Source organism: Quercus robur, chromosome 4 (assembly GCF_932294415.1).
Source record: "Quercus robur chromosome 4, dhQueRobu3.1, whole genome shotgun sequence".
In the NCBI taxonomy this organism is placed as follows: domain Eukaryota; kingdom Viridiplantae; phylum Streptophyta; class Magnoliopsida; order Fagales; family Fagaceae; genus Quercus; species Quercus robur.
Genome location: NC_065537.1, coordinates 22,586,965 through 22,605,758, shown reverse-complemented (window position 1 = coordinate 22,605,758; position 18,794 = coordinate 22,586,965). Strand labels below are relative to the sequence as shown.

General features: G+C 33.6%; 1 protein-coding gene, 1 non-coding gene and 1 pseudogene across 3 annotated transcripts; 1 reads left to right on the top strand and 2 right to left on the bottom strand.

The window, feature by feature from the left end:
- Window positions 1-7,369, bottom strand: LOC126720883 (uncharacterized). 2 transcript variants are annotated; one of them, XM_050423724.1, is made up of 5 exons: window positions 7,069-7,369; window positions 2,775-2,854; window positions 2,559-2,617; window positions 2,104-2,152; window positions 594-717 (listed from the first exon to the last, which is right to left on the bottom strand). In XM_050423724.1, the coding sequence occupies exons 1-5, from the start codon at window positions 7,357-7,359 to the stop codon at window positions 600-602; spliced, it is 597 nt and encodes a 198-aa protein (XP_050279681.1). In that variant the 5' UTR covers window positions 7,360-7,369; the 3' UTR covers window positions 594-599. The 2 variants fall into 2 exon arrangements, with proteins under 2 accessions (XP_050279680.1, XP_050279681.1); XM_050423723.1 differs by lacking the exon at window positions 2,104-2,152 and having other exon boundaries at window positions 1-722.
- A 4,693-nt stretch (window positions 7,370-12,062) lies between these two features.
- TRNAW-CCA (transfer RNA tryptophan (anticodon CCA)) lies at window positions 12,063-12,134 on the bottom strand. Its single transcript has one exon. It is a non-coding gene; the product is annotated as a tRNA-Trp (tRNA).
- Window positions 12,135-12,984: 850 nt separating this feature from the next.
- LOC126721569 (uncharacterized) lies at window positions 12,985-17,551 on the top strand (annotated as a pseudogene).
- The last annotated feature ends 1,243 nt before the right edge of the window (window positions 17,552-18,794 follow it).

Genomic DNA, 18,794 nt, shown 5'->3' with positions numbered 1-18,794 from the left:
GACCACTAAAACACAGTCAAACGTAGAATACATATTGCTTTGAACTACTATTTTGAATGTATAACGTGAAAATGCCCGAAAACTTTGCCTTCTATTTGTTCTAAAAATGCAACATATTATTTCCCAAAACCAAAAAAGGGAAAACAAAATCAACTCTAGAATTCCGTAGTGTCTAAAACAGTAGTTATTCCATTTTGGGAAAAAAAGGAAACTAAAAATCAGAATTTTCAGCACATATTAACATGAAATGAACTACACCACATCTTCCATTCAGTTGCTCAGTATGCTACACACCAGATTCTGAGATGGACAATTCCTGATAATGTCTTTGTTGCAATTTAAGTAATCTCAATTCCTATGCTGACTAAATCCTTGTCTTCCACCATCATATTAGCCAAGTTCCATTCTCTTGGCAGATCACAGAATCGGCATGTCTAATGCTTGCAACACATCCTTGAACTCAAAATCATGTGTTTCTTTGTTGAACTGTTCAACCAGCTTGTACCTCACATCATTCAAATAAAAAGATTGGGTCGTTTCCAACAGCCATTTTGCCTCTGTGTCACTAATCTTGCTTGTGAACACAACATCACCACGGATCAGCACCAAGTCCTTGCTTTCTGCAAAGTCATTGTAATAAGATACAGTAAAGTAAGGAGCTGATTGAGTTCCTCTTGCCTTGTAATCTTCAAGACCAGTGAAAAGTATGTGCGGCATCTGCACTGCAAGAAAAGTTCAAATAAGCATTTTAACCATAGCAAATACACTGAAGATCATCTTTGTTACTGATAATAAGTGGTAGTGAGCTGTAAAAAGTTCGTTACATGAAAAAGCACATCTATAGCCGTGGATGACTCAGATGCTGCTCCCTGTCCCATATTGAAATATTGCTTTTGTAAGAGTGTAAAAACATGTAACATTCTTAAAAGTTTTTTGAAAGCACTAGCTAAAATAGCCTTTTACAAGATATTAAATATATTGTTTCAAATAGTACTCCTACCAGGTTAACATAACCCTAACAGGTTACTTGAAATAGATTTTCTAGAACAAGATTGTAAAAAGAGAATAAAGAACTGGGGCTCAGCCATTTCAGGAGATAGACCAATCTAGTTTGGGAAAGAACTTTTGAAACAGGATAGTAATGTTGAACAGTCTTGTCAATTTAAATTTTTATTCTTTAATTGAATTAATTAGAAACATATCTCAGGGTATACATTAGAATACTAGTAAGGCAGTTGAAAAGTCTTGTCAATTGAAGACCCGAATAACAGGGCACTAGGCAATTGCAACAGGCACTTCCAGTACTCATTAGTCCAAAGAAGATGAATTTAGTTATTATGGAAAGTCTACTAAGGACCACAATAATTTTAAGTATAAAGAAAAGGGTAAATTCAGTCCAATAGGATTCCTCCAAGAAGGAGAATACCAAGTCAAATATAAACCTCATTTAGCAGTTTAATATGTGTTGCTCAAAGAACGGAATGTTTTCTTCAATTCTTATTTATGCATTATGCCAAGAGCCTTTTGGCTCAATTGGTTGGCACCTCCTGATGTCTATGACATCCACGGCTTAAACCTCCCCTCCCCCAACTATCAAATTATCAAAAAAAAAACTTATTTATGTATTATAAGTTTTCCTTAATCCCTAATCCCTATCAAAATATTAGTGTGCATCCAACATTATCAAAAAAATATCTTATTTATGTATTATACTTTTTCCTTAATGCCTAATCCCTATCAAGATATTAGCGTGCATACAACAACAATAGCAGGAGAACAATGAATTGACCATCAAAAATTGTAGATTTGATTCCATTGGTTACTATAGAATGATGTAAACCCTCAAATAGATGCTTTGTATTTTTGAGTGATTCAAAGTAGATGGTTGAGTATATACCCATTACATTGATTCCAAAATCTATTGTACTTCCTTCTATATAACAATTTTAATTATTATTCTTTTAATAAGTATATAACAATTTTTATTAATAAAAAAAGACTGTCTCCAAAACTATTTGTGCTATGACATATCAACTGTAAATTGAAACACATTCAGCTCAAGCTTTAATAGATAATGCTTTTGTTTTGTTCTGCAACACAGACCTTGCCAATGCATTTTTCTCCTTTGAACGTTCCATTGCATACGCTTCAGCTAATGTGTAGAAAACATCAAAAGAAAAGAATAGATACTTCTAATATATTAATGATCATAAAAAAATACAAGCTTGTTTGAGTTTGGTGGCAGCCTCTATTTGGGTTTGCACACTCACATGTGTTACAGCTCCTGGTCAAATGTATACATGATTTGCTAGCAAATAAATACTATTACATTTCATAACTAAATCAACCAGTAGATTAGTAATTTGCACCAGCATTAAGGTAAAGGAAAATCTGATGATGCGATTAATTATCTTAATTAATATCCGGGGTTATTTTTTATAAGAATTTCCAGGATTATATCACTCCACCAACAACGCTAAATAAAATTTGCTCAGCACATATACAAAGCTTAATAAAAACAGCATGTGTGATATAAAGCCAATAGTTAAAAACCAAACCTTGAGCAAACATTGTTGTGTAACCACTTCCTCTCCACAAAGGAATAACAAAATATCGGCTGCAAGAAAAGACAGAAGTATGGATAGCAAAATATGGAGAGAAGATATGCATACAGTACAAACATCAATATCTTTTTCTTTTTTCTTTTTTCTTTTTTTTTCCAATAAGTATAATAAAAGGTGCAAAGGGAAACAAGCATCATCTAAATGAATTACCAATCAGCTGCTCTTTGCTCCAACAAGTAATAAAGCTTTGCTTTCATAGATGCACCAATATGGCCTCTTCCCAAGTGATACTGACAAACATAACACCTCCAAAAAATAACTAAATATATACATAAGGAATAAAAAAATTATCTATAAGCTGGTCCTAGAGTTCTATGTCACTATAATTTTGGTTCAAAAATAGCAAAGGAAAATTCAATTCACTCATAAAGATTCTAGTTTCCATAGAAACCTTAACCTTCTCAAATATAGTCCCAGGCTACAGATTCTCTAAACAATCATTGTACAAAAGAACTCCTCATATGCTAATTAGTTGTCCAAGGAAATTAAGCTCATTCCATAAAACGCATTCTAAAGTTTGGCCAACAAATTTAGAAAGGCCATAAACTTGGAATGGATCATGAAAATACACTTCATTTGGAAAATGTTGACCACAATGTGGTTATGCTCACATCATATGAAGCAAAACAGTTATTGGGGTCTCACAAAATGCATATTATTATGACCAAAAATAAGGTAATAACATCAAAGAAGAGAGAGAGTAAACTGACAGCAGAAATCAGTTATACATTCTCTTAGAAAAACCCAAAGAATAGAAAAACCCAAAGAAGCATACACTAATTTAGATGGAAATCAACCCATGTAAAAAGCTACACCAAGTACAATCTTTTACTTCAATTTCCTTCACAACCAGATGCAGTTAATGTGGACACAAAATTTTCATGTTTCTTAGAAACAAAGAACACAAGTCAATGAGCTGAAATTTTAAAATTCACCTAATTGAGTAAAACATAGTATTAGCTTCATCAATGAAATAACAATCACTAATTTACCATACAAAATGTTGATTACTTTGCAAAAAACTTATTCACTTTAGTTAGTGGAAATAATTACATATTTTTCACTCACTCAAGCAATAATATTTATATTAATCTTAACAATTTACATTACTCTCTTTTTAATGACATGTAATATAACTGAATCTATTTCTTCAAAGATTATGACACATAATGACTATTATACATAGACCATAAAATAATTTCTTACAACATATTTCAAAACGAACCTATAAGTAACATACCCACACATCGTATCAACTAGTTCATGTATGCCTCTATGTTCTAACCTAAAACTTTAAAATTGGGTTCCTAAGATAAGGTTCTAATGTGGAGATAAGGTGTAAAGTGTAAAAGATTTGAAGTAGACCCCATGAATTGAAATCACACCATTTTTCTCTTCACGTGGTTACTGATCAATTTAGTTGTTGTCTATTTGAGTAAATGTGAAGTTGACCATGACAGCATTCATAATGGCAATCTGGATCACTCTTCCTTGCATGCTGCCAATAACAATGGTCAAATAAAGAAAATCTACTCTAAGACAAGAAATGCATTTTTCAAATCTCTGCCTTCCATTCTTAAGGATCTTCCCTTGCCAGACTCGCTATTTAATTGGGATTCCTTCTCCAGAGCAGCAGCTGATCACTTTTGTTTCTCATTGGTACTATTTCAATTTTCCATACATGTAAAGAACTTGCGTCTTCTTTTATGTTTCAGTGTTATTAGCACACCATTTCAGTGCCTGCTTAACCGTATCTTTAACAAACTTAACAAATGAATATGCCCTTCTTGCTTTCAAGTCCCATATCTCATTTGAACCTGAAAATCCCTTGTCACATAACTGGTCTACCACAACATACTTTTGCAACTGGATGGGAGTCACTTGTAGTGCTTGGTTCCAAAGAGTCATAGCTCTGAATCTTCCTAACATTGGTCAAACTGGCACCATTCCTCCTTACATTCTCTCATTCTTAGTTTCCATCAACTTCAGTGACAACAACTTTAGTGGCCCATTGCCTGATGAACCAAGTCATTTGCATAGATTAAAAATCTCATTAATTTGCAGTACAGCAATTTTAGTGGATTTTTTCCAACATGGATTGGAACGTTATCTAGGCTGTGAAACATACTTCTTGAAGACAATGGCTTCACAGGTAGAATCCCACCTTCCCTCTCCAACATCTCAAACCTTGAGACATTGAGTCTAAGCTCCAATGACATATAACAGAGAAAATTTGTTATCTTCAGTACCTGAAGATAATATACGTGCATAATAACCAGCTAATGGTTTCCATACCATCCACTATTTTAAATACCTCCTCATTGCAAAGCATCATTTCATAAATAACAGCTTAAATGGTAGCCTTCCAATTGATATGTGCTATCATGTTCCATTTCTACAATGCCTTTACCTTTCTTTCAACAAGTTAGCTAGACAGATTCCTTCCCATTTATACAAAGGCAGGAAGCTACAAATTCTATCGCTTGTCTTCAAATATGTTTACAGGAGGCATACCAAGAGAAATTAGCAACATTACCATGCTTGAGACTTGAGAGGTTGTCCCTTGGCCTATATAGTTTCAAAGTATAGTTTAAGGATAAATAATTTGGGGATTTGGGAACATAGCTATGTTTGAGGGGTAGTTGGAATGTGATGTGACAGTCCTACTCATTTTTTGTTTTCCCATCAAAGTAATACTAAAAATTAATCTATGTTAGTTGCATCTTCTAAATTGTTCCATTTTAATTCTTTATGTCTAATGTTTAGCTACTCTAAAGGTGAAATTCCTGAAGAGATTGGGAACCTACTCAATTAGGAGATATTGAGATTACAAAATAATGAACTAACAGGAGTTTTACCTTCTTCCATCTTCAACATATCTTCTCTGGAATATCTAATTCTCAGAAACAATGATCTATATGGTAGTCTCCCAACAGATATATGTTACCATCCTTCTGTACTCGAGGTACTTTATCTCACCAATAATAAATTTTCTGGAACCATACCTATAAAAATCAGGAATTGCACTTCACTACAAAAGTTGGACCTTGGTGAAAACAACTTGACAAGTAACATTTCACATTTCTTTTGTTAAGAGATCATATAATATCAAGTTAAATTGGAAGAACTCTTGATATGTTTATAACAAGTCATTCAGCCAAAAAAAAAAGTTTATAACAAGTCAGTTTATAATTGAGGATAATGCGCACATTCAACCTGCACCAATTATATGATTGTACCTGTAGGTAGTCTTGGGGCAATATGAGCCAAGATTGAGCCATTCAAGTAAAATGTTATCAGGCAGATTTATGAACCTCTGTTTTTGGATGATAACCACTTTGGCAGGTAATATGCCAGAAGGGAAATTGGATTTCTTTCCAATTTAAGCAACTTGAAATTGAGCAACAACAAACTTACAGGCTCCATTCCTCCGACCCTCTTTAGCATTTCAACAACGGAGTCCATTTCACTGGTATCAAATCGCCTTTCGGTCAGTCTTCCTACAGATATAGGCATTTCACTTCCCAATCTTAGAGAAGTATATTTAGGAGAAAATAAAGCTTGGTGGAAATCTTCGAAGTTCTATCACTAATAATTCAAAAGTTACCATTCTAGATATTAGGGGGCAACTTATTCACTGGTTATGTACCAAAGAACTTTGGTGATTAGGGACAACTCCAATTGCTCAAGCTGGGGTATAATAACTTGACTAATGAACATTTTCCAGAATCTAGCTTTATTGATTCTCTGGTGCTTTACCCAAATTTTATCATTAAACAAACTGCGGTACCAGCCTCTACCATGTTCATTATTCTTCCATTTCAATAGCTAAAAACTTAAAATTGCAGCTTTAAAGAAAAAAAAAAAAATACATCTTCAAAATTCGTTTATCTTTTCCAATGTTTCCTAACCAACCAAATAGATCTATGACAATTTAACCTCAAGTCCCTAAAAAATAAAATTTCCATCTACTTTCGCAAACTTTCTTGCCAAATAGAAACAGAGTGTAACAACAAAAAAAAAAAATAAAAATCAGCTTCAAGATTATAATAAGCAACCAAACAGGCTATCGGCTAAGAACAAATAAATTACATTTACTTTCCCACACTTTCTCTGTAACCAAACAGAAACAGAAATAAGCTCTGATAATAATCACATTCCTTTTGCTAGCAAGGTCAGCAAATATGCATGCAAATAAACATACACCTATAGTACCTAAATTGATAGTAAATTTCATCAGCCAAGAATTCATCTCAAATTCAATTCGTTTTCACTTGTACATTCCACAAAGTTAGTCAATCACACAAAGCAAGCGATCAAAGAAATTCATGCAATAAACCAAAAAAACCCATTTAAAAAAAAATACAAGAAAATCACATAAACTAAGATTCATAATAGGCAGAATAGAATAAAAAAAATTGGGATTTTTTGTGAGAGACATTACATCATCCCAGGCGGAAGCAATGTCCTCAGGCGAGCGATCCTTCACTCTCTGAATATCCATAATAGAGTCCAACGGCTTGTGCTGTAATGGCGAGAACCCAGTGGCAAAGCTTGAAGTTCTACAAAAACCGAGCGAACCCCATCTCATGAAATCGCCAGGGATCACTCTCTGTTGCAGTTTTTGAAGATTTGGTTGCGAAGACAAGGCGGTGAATGAGTGTTTTGGGACAACATAGGCTGAGGAAACATGGCTCAGTGTCTTTGAAATTCTTGATGAACAACGTTGCAGCATTTTGTCAAAATGTAAAAGAGATAAACAGGGTTTAGTTGTATATCACAAAATGACGTCGTTTTGAGTGTTTTTTTTTTTTTTTTTAATAACAAAAACTGATATAAAACGACGTCGTTTGGACTTAAGATTAATTTTAATGACATATTCAAAACGGCGTCGTTTTATCCTATGTTAAACTGATTTCTCTCTCCTTTTTTTTTTTTTTTCAAAGCAATTCTTTAGAAGATGGTTTTGATGCTCGACACAGCTACAAGGTAATATGCTTCTCCAGTTCTTCTCCTAGACCTAGTATGTTAATTTATTTGATGTTTAATGCCTAGGCTTTTATGCTTTCCTTTGATTGTGAATTTGCTTGAGGTATTTTTGTGGGTATTACAGAAATATAATGATTATATATGTTTGTTTCTTTGTTTATTTATTTTTATTTTTATTTTTATGAATATTTGAGTTGTTGGATGTTTCAATCATGTGGGTTGTTTAATGTGGTATTTTTTTTTTTTTTTTTTAACTGAATTAACCGCACCGAACTGGAATGGTGCATCGCACCTTGTCTAGACCGGTTCCTACCTCTTCACAAGTGGTGAAATTAGGCTTCACGAATTCTTGAGCTTCATGAAGACTGAAGGTTATACACAAATGAGTAACAAGCACTTATTCAACGAGCTGAACGGAAAAAATAAAGGGTGCTCTGAATTTTTGGGAAGTCATGACTCTCTTCTATATAAAGGATATGTATTTCACTTGTGTGAAATGCTTTGATGATGCCGATACCACCTTCAATATATCTTTGTGCTTCCTGTTTCCACAACAATACTTATCATCATGAGCACAAGCAGTTCTTAGATAACTTCATACTACTTGAAACGAAGAAGAAGGAAGCTTTAAAGAAGAAAAAAGCATCAACACATATCCAGGTAATAAATCAAAGAATCTTCTAACATACAATATCTTTTTGTTACTTTTAATGATTTTTGAGAAGGGGATTTTCTTGAATCTTAGTTAGAGCCCACTGTATTTTAATTGTCCTGCACTCCTATTGCATTTATTTAACACTCATAAATGTGCCTTCATAAAGTCAGTCCTTTGTACATTTTAAATGCAATTTATGTTTAAATTTTTTGAATAATGAGTAAGTTTAGACCTACACGTGATGGTACATAAGAATGTATTAGAATTATAGTTAAGTTATTGAATTCATCATCCGGACTCATAAGTGAAGGAGATTGTTAGATTTATGATTAAATGATTATATTCATCAATATAATAGTTGTATAACCCGGTATCAATTATCATCCTGGCTCTTGAATATACGCAACTTAATTAGTAGTATCTTTTTTTCTTAATGCAGGCAAGTGCAGTTAAAATAGAGCCAATGTCTTCTTCTTCGCTACAATTGGTTCCATTATATGCAACGGAGAGATCTAATTCTTTTTCTTTTTCTTCTTCCACCAAGAAATTAGAGGTGAGGCGAGGTTTTCTTGGCCATACCACAAGCATGAAAAATATGCATGTGGGCTACCGCTATTGAGATTGTATCATCTGCTAATGACAGTCTTATAAACCTTTCAATCAATCACTTAAGTATTTTGCCTCTGTTAGAGATATATTAGCCCATTAGCATAGGCCCAAGCCTAATTCTACTTTGTGTGCAAGCCAAGTCTCCTACTTGTACTAAAAGTCTATTAGTCTAGGGTTTAGTCTACTATATATACACATGTTATGATTCATTGTAACACAGGATTTGTACTACACTATAATATATTATTGATGTAGCCCTTTAGGGTTTCCTCCGTGGATGTAGGCCGTTAGGTTGAACCACGTAACTCTTGTGTGTTACTGTATTCTATACTTTATGCTTTCGCTTCCGCATCTATACTAGCATATTCAACATGGTGTATCAATACTAATATTTAACATGGTATCAGAGCCACCTTCTTGTGGCCATGGTTTTCTGTCCTTGCGGTATATTTAAGAGCAATCTTTGTCTTCCTCGGTGTTTTTCTTCGCTGCGTTCATCTTCTTTGGCTTCCTACTACTGCTGTCAAAACTCTCCGGTATAGTCAAGCCACCGTTAGAAGTCGCATCAACACTGCAAGACCATTGCCTTCCTCAAACTACTGTCACAGAGCCAAACTTCATTCAAGGGATCTTCTCAACCTTATCAAATCTCAAGATTTCATCAAGCTTCCATCTTGAGTTTGAGAGGGGGTGTTAGAGATATATTAGCCCATTAGCATAGGCCCAAGCCTAATTCTACTTTGTGTGCAAGTCAAGTCTCCTACTTGTACTAAAAGTCTATTAGTCTAGGGTTTAGTCTACTATATATACACATGTTATGATTCATTGTAACACAGGATTTGTACTACACTATAATATATTATTGATGTAGCCCTTTAGGGTTTCCTCCGTGGATGTAGGCCGTTAGGTTGAACCACGTAACTCTCGTGTGTTACTGTATTCTATACTTTATGCTTTCGCTTCCGCATCTATACTAGCATATTCAACATGGTGTATCAATGCTAATATTTAACAGCCTCAAACTTATGAACTTTTCATTTTAACTGCACCTTTTCAACTTAAAGAATAGGACAAGTGCAACCAATTAAAAATATTGCAGACAATATGATCAGGGGTTTCCATTTTTTTTTTTTACCTGTTTGATTATGCTTCTAGAATAAGCGGAGGATTGCATTGAGAGCACTTCAGATTGCAGTCAGAACCTTGTGTAGAATTATGTGATGTAATATGCATGGGGAGACCTAGTTTGTTCGTTCATGTGTGTGTGTGAGGTTTTCTTAATATAGTCAATGTTCTATGAGACGTGTTATGCTTATCGTGTGAGTGTGAGATGTTTCTCAAATTTATTAACTGTACTACTGTCTCATGTCCAAGTTATTGCACTGTGCCTATCAGAAGAATGAAGTTATTGTACTATATTCTTATGCACTAGAGTTTCTTTTTTCTTTGTTATAAATGAGTGGTTGTAGCCTTTGGGCATTAAAGGTTTGTTTGAATATCGTTTATTTTATTAAAATCGAAAAATTATTACTAAAAGTACTGTAGATAAAGGTAAAAATTAGTTGAAACAGTATAGTGAGCTCATGAATAGTATCAAAAAGTGCAGTGGAGTCATGAATAGTAGCAAAAATTAACTAAATAGTGAAATAGTTTATAATTTTAATCCACATCCAAACGCACTTTGGGCGAATATGTTTGCACGTTTTGCACGTTTTGCGTTTGGGAGAGACACTGTTCATGGACTAGCCATAAAGTGAAAAACGCAATAAGTTTTCAGCAATGGTGTTTTGCCTTTTTTTAAATTATTTTGCTACGTGTTTTCAGTAATAAGTTTTTAGTTTTCAGTAAAATAAGCGGTATCCAAACAAACTTTAAAACTTTCTTTAATAAAATTTTCTGAAGAGTTTTTCTCTTCTTCTATTTGCTCGTGAATTCCAACATTCTACTTGCGAATTCAAAGATTTATTCCTGAGATATACGTGTTATGTTTCTTATGACTACCAACTATATATATCATATCTAGCCCATCCTTAGTTTCCTAATGTAATATTTTCATGCTCACAAAACTATTCTTTTTAAGATTGGGGTATTGGTATGACCGTATGAGTTTGTTTCCCTCTATTTTTCATAGTACTACTTGTCCTTAGGGGCAGTGGTGAAGTGAGGAATTTTTCTCAGGGGTCCAATGAGTAAAACTTAATATATGTTTTTCATTTCTCATAAAAATTGCAAAAGGGTGTAGGGATTTTTGCATGTAAAATAATAAAGTTATATTACTGGAAAGAGAACTAAATTTTTAAAAAAATTAATAATAAAACATAACATATTAGGTAAAGAAAAATAAGTAAATATTAAATAAAAATTACACCTCTACTCAATGATAGTAGATTGAAGTGTAATTATATCTATATCTATACACATATATATATATATATATATATATAAACAGTTTTAAAACAATAGGTTGGGTCGGGTTGACTTGAAAGAAAAATGTTAGGTCACAACTCAATCCACTTCTTGCTTTAGATCAAAAAATTCAAGCTCGAATGACGTATTTTCCTTTGAGATTGGGTCAGGTTCAGTTTTGCCACGTCAAAATCTTCTGTTGGGTCTTTGTGAATATGGAGTGAGATGATCGTTCTAATGGCCCTATGAACGTATCCTGTCTTCCGAGTTCTAAGTGTCAGTGCTATTCTCAAAGCTTTAAGAAACATGCAATTCTCAAAGCTACAATTTCTTTTATTTTTAGGGTGAGATCCACACCAGAATAATGGGACATAACCATTCCTTCATTTCTTCCTACTGATCGACTAGGTTGTGGATGACCAATGGTGTGAGCTATTTGTGACAACGGGCCTTTGTTCCTTTTCTACCGCATAAATTAATGGACCTTCACATCACTCTTTTTCTGCTTACACGAAAACTTCAAAGCGCAAAGTTCATAGAGGTCTTCTTGAGATTTATTTATTTATCTATTTTAAATAACGAAAAGGATCTCAATTAGTGATTACTTTAATAAGAGGAATTTTAGTGGGAGAAATGGATATTTTCACGTTATGACTGTAAGAGAGACTCCAAGTTGAGTTTAACGGAGGATGAGAATGTTGTAACTATTTGGGCCTCGTTTTGTTTTGGGTCGGGTCAAGACGCAAGAGTACTTGAATAAGTGGGAAAAACCAAAAATTTGAACCCGACGTGAATCGAACACGCAACCTTCTGATCTGGAGTCAGACGCGCTACCATTGCGCCACGGATCCATTTGTTTATAAAGTGCCCTATTATCATTTTATTTAACCAAATATTAGACTTATCAATTAACCACTTTTAAGCAATTGATTGAGCCACTTTTAATAAAATAATTTCTAACATTTTATTAACTTTTTTTTTTCTGCTTTCCCATAACGTAAGTGGATTCTCAAAAAAATAATAATAATAATAATAATAACGTAAGTGGGACCCATTTTATTTTCTTAACTTTTTTTTTTGCTAAACATAACTATTCGCCCTAAAAATAATTAAGTAGTAAAGCTACACAATGAAGGGTATTGGTACTTTGGTAGCCAATTCTAACCAACATGCTATCAACAAGAATGATTTACTTCCAGTTTTCACCTTCTCATCAAAGGGGCAATGGAGAGGGAAAAAAAAAAATCTATATAAACCCAATTTTGAGGACATATTTCACTTGTCCCTAGGTCATGTTGACAACCCATTGTTGATCTTTTATACTTACAAATTTAGAGATGCCTTTTGTCCTCTCCGTTTTTGCTCCCACATGGCTTGTGAACTTTACCACAAAATTGGCCAACCCTTCCTATTGACAGAGTTCATGGGCAATACTGAATATCGATTGAATTCTTTCAACTTGATTCACCACTGCTTGTGATGACAAACTACGTTTGGATTATATTTGAATTTTTTGATTGGTTGGTCAATCAATGACTTGAAAGTACTTTTGGACCTTTCGCTTTGCTTTCATGAGCGGAAAGGAGAGTTTCTCGATCCCACAATATCATTATTATACTCCCCTCAAGGCTTTTTTGGTGAAGTATACTAACTTTTGTATCTTTTACTCTTAGTGAACCAGGGCTAAGCTTATTACAAACAATGACGGTGTCACGTACAGGTCAGGGTGTTCCTGAAGTATCTCTTACTCTTAGTGAACCAGGGCTAAGCTTATTACAAACAGTGGCGGTATCACGTACAGGTCAGGGTGTTCCACCCTGACCTGAAAAAAATTTAAAAAAAAAAATTTATATTTAAGATAAATTAGGAACACCCTCAACACAAAATTAGGAACACCCTTAGATTAAAAAAAAAAATTATCTGTTCAACTTTCAAGCAAAAAAAAAAAAAAAAATTGTAACAGAGCCAAGCCAAAATTTTTCCGTTCAACTTTCAAGCAAAAAAAAAAGCCCAAAAAAATTGAACTAAAATTTGAAGAAAAAAAAAAATCGAAACAGAGCCAAGCCCACGGCGAGCCCAACAAAGCAAACCCACCCATGGATTCTCCAAAAAAAAAAAAAAACCAACACAGAATCAGAAATCAAACTTACCCACCGTACCCACGGTCACGTCTCTAGCAGAGAAAGCAGAGAAAACCAATCCCCAATACACTAATACAGTCTATACAGAGCAAAATTAAAACAAACCAAAACCAATACTGTGTTTATCAAAAAAAAAAAAAAAAAAAAAAAAAAAACCCCTTAATATAGAGCCTTTGTACCAAAACCAAACCAAAAAAACCCCAATACTCGCTCGTCGACGTCATCGTCGTCGTCGCCGTAGCTCGTTCGTCGTCATCGTCGCCATTGCTCGCTCACCCCTCATCGTCGTTGCTCGCCCTTCATCCCAGATGGCAGATCGTAGACAGTAGGTCGCAAATCGCTTTGCTCAACTCCGGTGCTCGGTGCTCTGATCGCAGATCGCTCACCCCTCGTCGTCGCTCGCCCCTCTAGACCCTCCTTGAGCTTCAGCTCCCTCAAGGTATTTCTAGTTTCTCTCTCTTTTTCTCTCTCAGTCTCTCTCTCTTTATCTCACTAAAAGTATGATTTTCTAAAATAATGAATGTCTCTCTCTCTCTTTTTAGTCTTTATTCTTTAAGACATTTAACTCAGTAACTCTCTCTCTCTCTCTCTCTCTCTCTCTGATTGGCTGGTTGAATGAATCATTGATTGGCTTTACTTATATTTTGTTTTTTCCTGTTTTTTGTCTTTTTGAATTTGGCTTTAGTGTTTATCTTATCCGTTGGTGTTGGTCAGTGTGTGTTCACTGTGTTGGTGTGATATTAATCGTCTTTTAGTGTGTATTGTGATTTGTGAATCTGTGATTGTGAAATTTTCTGATTGGTAGGCTATTGTGATTGGGCATTAGGCATGAGGCTTGTGCTTGTCCATTGAGTGGGGTGGGGGTAAATGGGCTGATGGGCACATCACACATGGGGTCGGGAGCACAATAATTAAAGCAATGTAATGTGCTGCACATTACACTATTTTAATTATTGTGTTGCACATGAGATGTGTAATGTTAGGCTCTTTTAGTGTAATGTGTACAAGGAGCTAAACAATATAACAAATTAAAGCAGTATAATTAATGACAAACAAATTAAAGCAATATAGTTTAATGTTATGCTAAACAACAATAATTAAAGCTGTATAATTAACCAATACATTATAAAAGACAAATAAATTAAATTATGTTATGCTAAATAATAATTAATAATTTTATAATTAATGAAATAACAATATAACAAATTATAGTTTATAAAAGACAAACAAATTAATGAAACAACTAAACAACAATAATTAATAATTTTATTAATATTTCAAATGAACTTATAGTTTATTGTTTATTGTCTATTCTTTTGATAGAATTATGGACAAATATTTGATAAGAAAACCACGTACCCAAGATTCATCTCCTATGCAAGATTCATCTTTATCTTCTAAGCGAATTCATGTTGATTTTAACTTAGAAAATCTTCCTTCAGATCCTAGGCTACGACAAAAGATATCATCTTATCATCCTAATAATCATGATGAAATCAGAAGACATTATGTAACAAAAGGCCCTTGTCAACCTATTCTTCATGATTTCCCTGTATCATATTTTTCTGAAAAGCCCTGTCGATTTAGATCCGAATGGTATATGGGTAGAAAGTGGTTGGAATATAGTATAGACAAGGATGTAGTATTTTGTTTTTATTGCTACCTATTTGGGCGGTAAGATGTTGGTAAGCAAGGAGGATGTGAGACTTTTGTAACGAAGAGATTCAAACTTTGGAATCAGGTTGCGAAGTTAGATTCCCATGTTGGAGGAATTAATAGTGCTCATAGCGAAGCTCTCAAGAAGGGTGAAGATCTACTGAAGGAAAAGCAACACGTTTAAAGTGTTTTGGTTAAGCAATCAAATAAAGATAAACATGATTATCGGGTTCAATTAAATGCAATAGTTGATTGCATAAGATTCCTTTTATGCCGAGGATTAGCTTGTCGTGGTCATGATGAATCTCAAGGTTCAAGTGATAAAGGAAATTTTCTTGAGCCTGTACAATTTTTGGGGGATCACAATGAATCTATCAATGAAGTGTTGCAAATAGCTCCGAAAAATTACAAGCTTACTCACCCGGATATTCAAAAAGACATTGTGAATGCAATTGCACGTGAAACATCCAAAGCCATTATCAAGGATCTTGACAATGGGTTCTTTTCAATATTAGTTGATGAGTCACGTGATATCTCAATGAAAGAACAAATGTCCCTCGTTCTTCGATATGTGAACAAAAAATGAATTATTATAGAGCGGTTCCTTGGTATTGTACATGTTGCAAGTATCACCGCTTTGTCACTCAAATGTGCTATTGAATGTTTACTTTGTGAACATAATTTGAGTTTGTCGAACTTACGTGGGCAAGGTTATGACAAGGCTAGTAATATGCAAGGTGGTATCAATGGTTTCAAAACTTTAATTTTGAAAGAGAATAAGACAGCAATTTATGTCCATTGTTTTGCTCATCAACTTCAATTAACACTTGTTGCTGTTGCTACTGTTGCTAAAAATCACATTAACATTGCTGAATTTTTTTATGTGGTTAGTAATTTAGTAACTGTTGTTGGAGGCTCTTGTAAGAGACGAGATACTCTTCGAGATGCACAATTTGCCAAAATTAAAGAAGATTTAGAGAATGGTGTACGTAGAAGTGGGCAAGGTTTGAATCAAGAGACAAATCTTAAACGTCCTAGTGATACACGTTGGGGATCATATTATGGGACTATTCTGAACTTGATTTTGATGTTCTCTGCTATTGTTGATGTACTTGAGATTATTAAAGAAGATGGCCTATTCGACCAAAAAGTTGAAGCTCGATCTATTATGAGGTTAATTCTATCTTTTGAATTTGTCTTTGCCCTACACTTGATGAAAAATATTTTAAGGATCACAAATGAGTTGTTAATAGCATTGCAAAAAAAAAAAAAAAAAAAAAAATCAGGATATAGTAAATGCTATGGATCTTGTTAAAGTGTCTAAGCAATGATTGCAAGTAATGAGAGAAGATGAATGGAAATCTTTATTGATTGAAGTATCTTCTTTTTGTACCACGCATGATATTTCTATCTTGAACGTGGATGAAACATTTGTAGTTAGTGGGAGGTCACGATGCAACACTCAACAAAAGACAAATTTACATCATTATTGTGTTGAGCTATTCTACACAGTCATAGATATGCAACTTCAAGAGCTTAACAACCTTTTTTCTGAGGCAAATATCAATTTACTACTTTGTATGGCTTGCTTGAATCCAAGTTATTCATTTGTGGCTTTCGATAAGGAAAAGTTGATACGTCTAGCTAAGTTCTATTCCTCTGATTTTCTTGGGACAGATATTTTGGCACTTGACTCTCAACTGCAGAATTACATTTTTGATATGCGCAGCAACAACTTCTTTTTAGAGCTTCAAGGAGTTAGTGAACTTGTTGAAAAGTTAGTGAGCACAAGGAAGCATGAGACTTATCCCTTAGTCTATTTGTTTGTGAAGTCAGCTTTGACCCTTCCAGTTGCTATTGCAACAGTAGAAAGAAGTTTTTCAGCAATGAAATATATAAAGAATGAACTGCACAATCAAATGGGAGATCAGTGGATGAATGATTGCTTGATTGTGTATATTGAAAAAGATGTAGCTTGTAGCATTGATAATGAGACTATCATGTAACGATTTCAAAATATGAAAACTCGTAGAAGACAATGTAAATTTTATATATTTGCGTGTTTTTTGATTGTTGTTGTTATCAATATATAAAATTTTCTTTTTATTAAATTGTGTAATTTATGCTTGTTGAGGAACACCCTGACAAAATTTCCTGAAGTTGCCACTGATTACAAATGGGAATAAAACCAAGTAGAGGTGTAGTTCTTCACTTGGCTAGGTTGGATTAGACAAGAGAGGTGGATTTTGAGTTCTTTAAATGCTTTTACATTTGTTTACCTGCTTAAGAATTTCATAAGCACCTTTAAAAATGGTTAAACACTTATTGGTTGCTTGAGAGACAAATTTATTCTGTGTGGCTACACAACCAGTAAAGACTTTGAACTTCTTTGGTCATTTGAGGAGGTTCCATATTAATGTTGGCCCTGATTTTTTCAATGTTGGCTTTAACTCCTTTCTAGGATATCATGAATCTTAGAAACTTTCCTGACAATACTCTCAAAGTGCACTTTTTTGGGCTCAACATCATTTGGAATATTTTTATAGTGTAGAAGGTTTCTTGTAGGTCATCTAGGTGCTTAAGGGGGTCCTTTTTTTCCAAAGAAAGTTTCCAATTGTGGCATTTCCTTGTCCAATATCTATGGACTAGGTCAAAACCATATAACCTTTTTCTCTCTAAGGGAAGTCACAATTGTTGCTCCTACAAATGGCACTAGTTGATGATGATCCCGTGGTTATTGAAATTTCGAGTTTAGAAATGCACTAGATTTTGGATGGATTCCTCATTATGCATTAAAATTTTTTTTTAAAGTGCTTTTTTTAGTAAAAAAGAAAAAAAGAAAAAGAAAATTAAGGTGACTTGAATTGAAAGAACTCACCCACTCTACAATTCCTAAAGGTCTATACATCTTATGTATAAAAGGTGTCAATGCTAAAGCAACAGTGAATTTGATTTATTCAATTCACATTCTTTCACGCTTTTACTTGCTTTTTTGGTGGTAAAATGGCCTATCGAACACGCTTTTTATTTTTTTTATTTGTTTATATACATATGAGCTACTCTAAAAAAAATATGAACACAATAAATTGCCACAATATTTTTACAATTGTTGAGGTATTAATTCCTTATAGGCCAAAATAAAATAATAAAATATCATACTAGAACTAACTACAACTAAAAATAAAGGTATTGTGGAAAAAAAAAGAAAAAAAAGTGCGACATCCATAACATTTTTCACAACACTTTCTTAATAAATCATAAGAGGTAAAATGTTATTTGTTCTAATTTAAACTTACCAATGAAATTACTTTTTGGCCTACCAATAAGAACCCGTAACAATATACTACTTGTAATTTGTTGCGAAAATGTTGTTGACATGGCATTTTTCTTGTGACAATATCAAGACAATTTGTTGTCGTCATGATATTTTTGTAACTACTGAAGTATCAATTCTTTACAAATCAAAATAAAATATAACAAAATTATGGTATTATGAAAATGTTGTACTATTATGATGTGTTTCTAGAAATTATTTTTTGGTTTAGTCAACTTTGTTTAGCTAAAATTCACTATTTCACGTATAGTTTTCTTGGGTTGACTTTTTGAATTTTTTTAGGATAAAGTTTAGCTACAAGATTGGTTGTAGCCTTAGGCTACAATCTTACTCAATATTTTTTTTTATTGGAAGTGAGTTTTGACAAATTTACTATTCGA

Coding starts and splice junctions, on each gene's coding strand:
- LOC126720883 (XM_050423723.1), bottom strand. CDS start 7,359: ATGCTGCAACGTTGTTCATCAAGAATTTCAAAGACACTGAGCCATGTT. Junction 2,855..7,068: donor TTGCTTCCGCCTGGGATGAT/GTAATGTCTCTC, acceptor TATGTTTGTCAG/TATCACTTGGGAAGAGGCCA. Junction 2,618..2,774: donor GAGCAAAGAGCAGCTGATTG/GTAATTCATTTA, acceptor CTTTTCTTGCAG/CCGATATTTTGTTATTCCTT.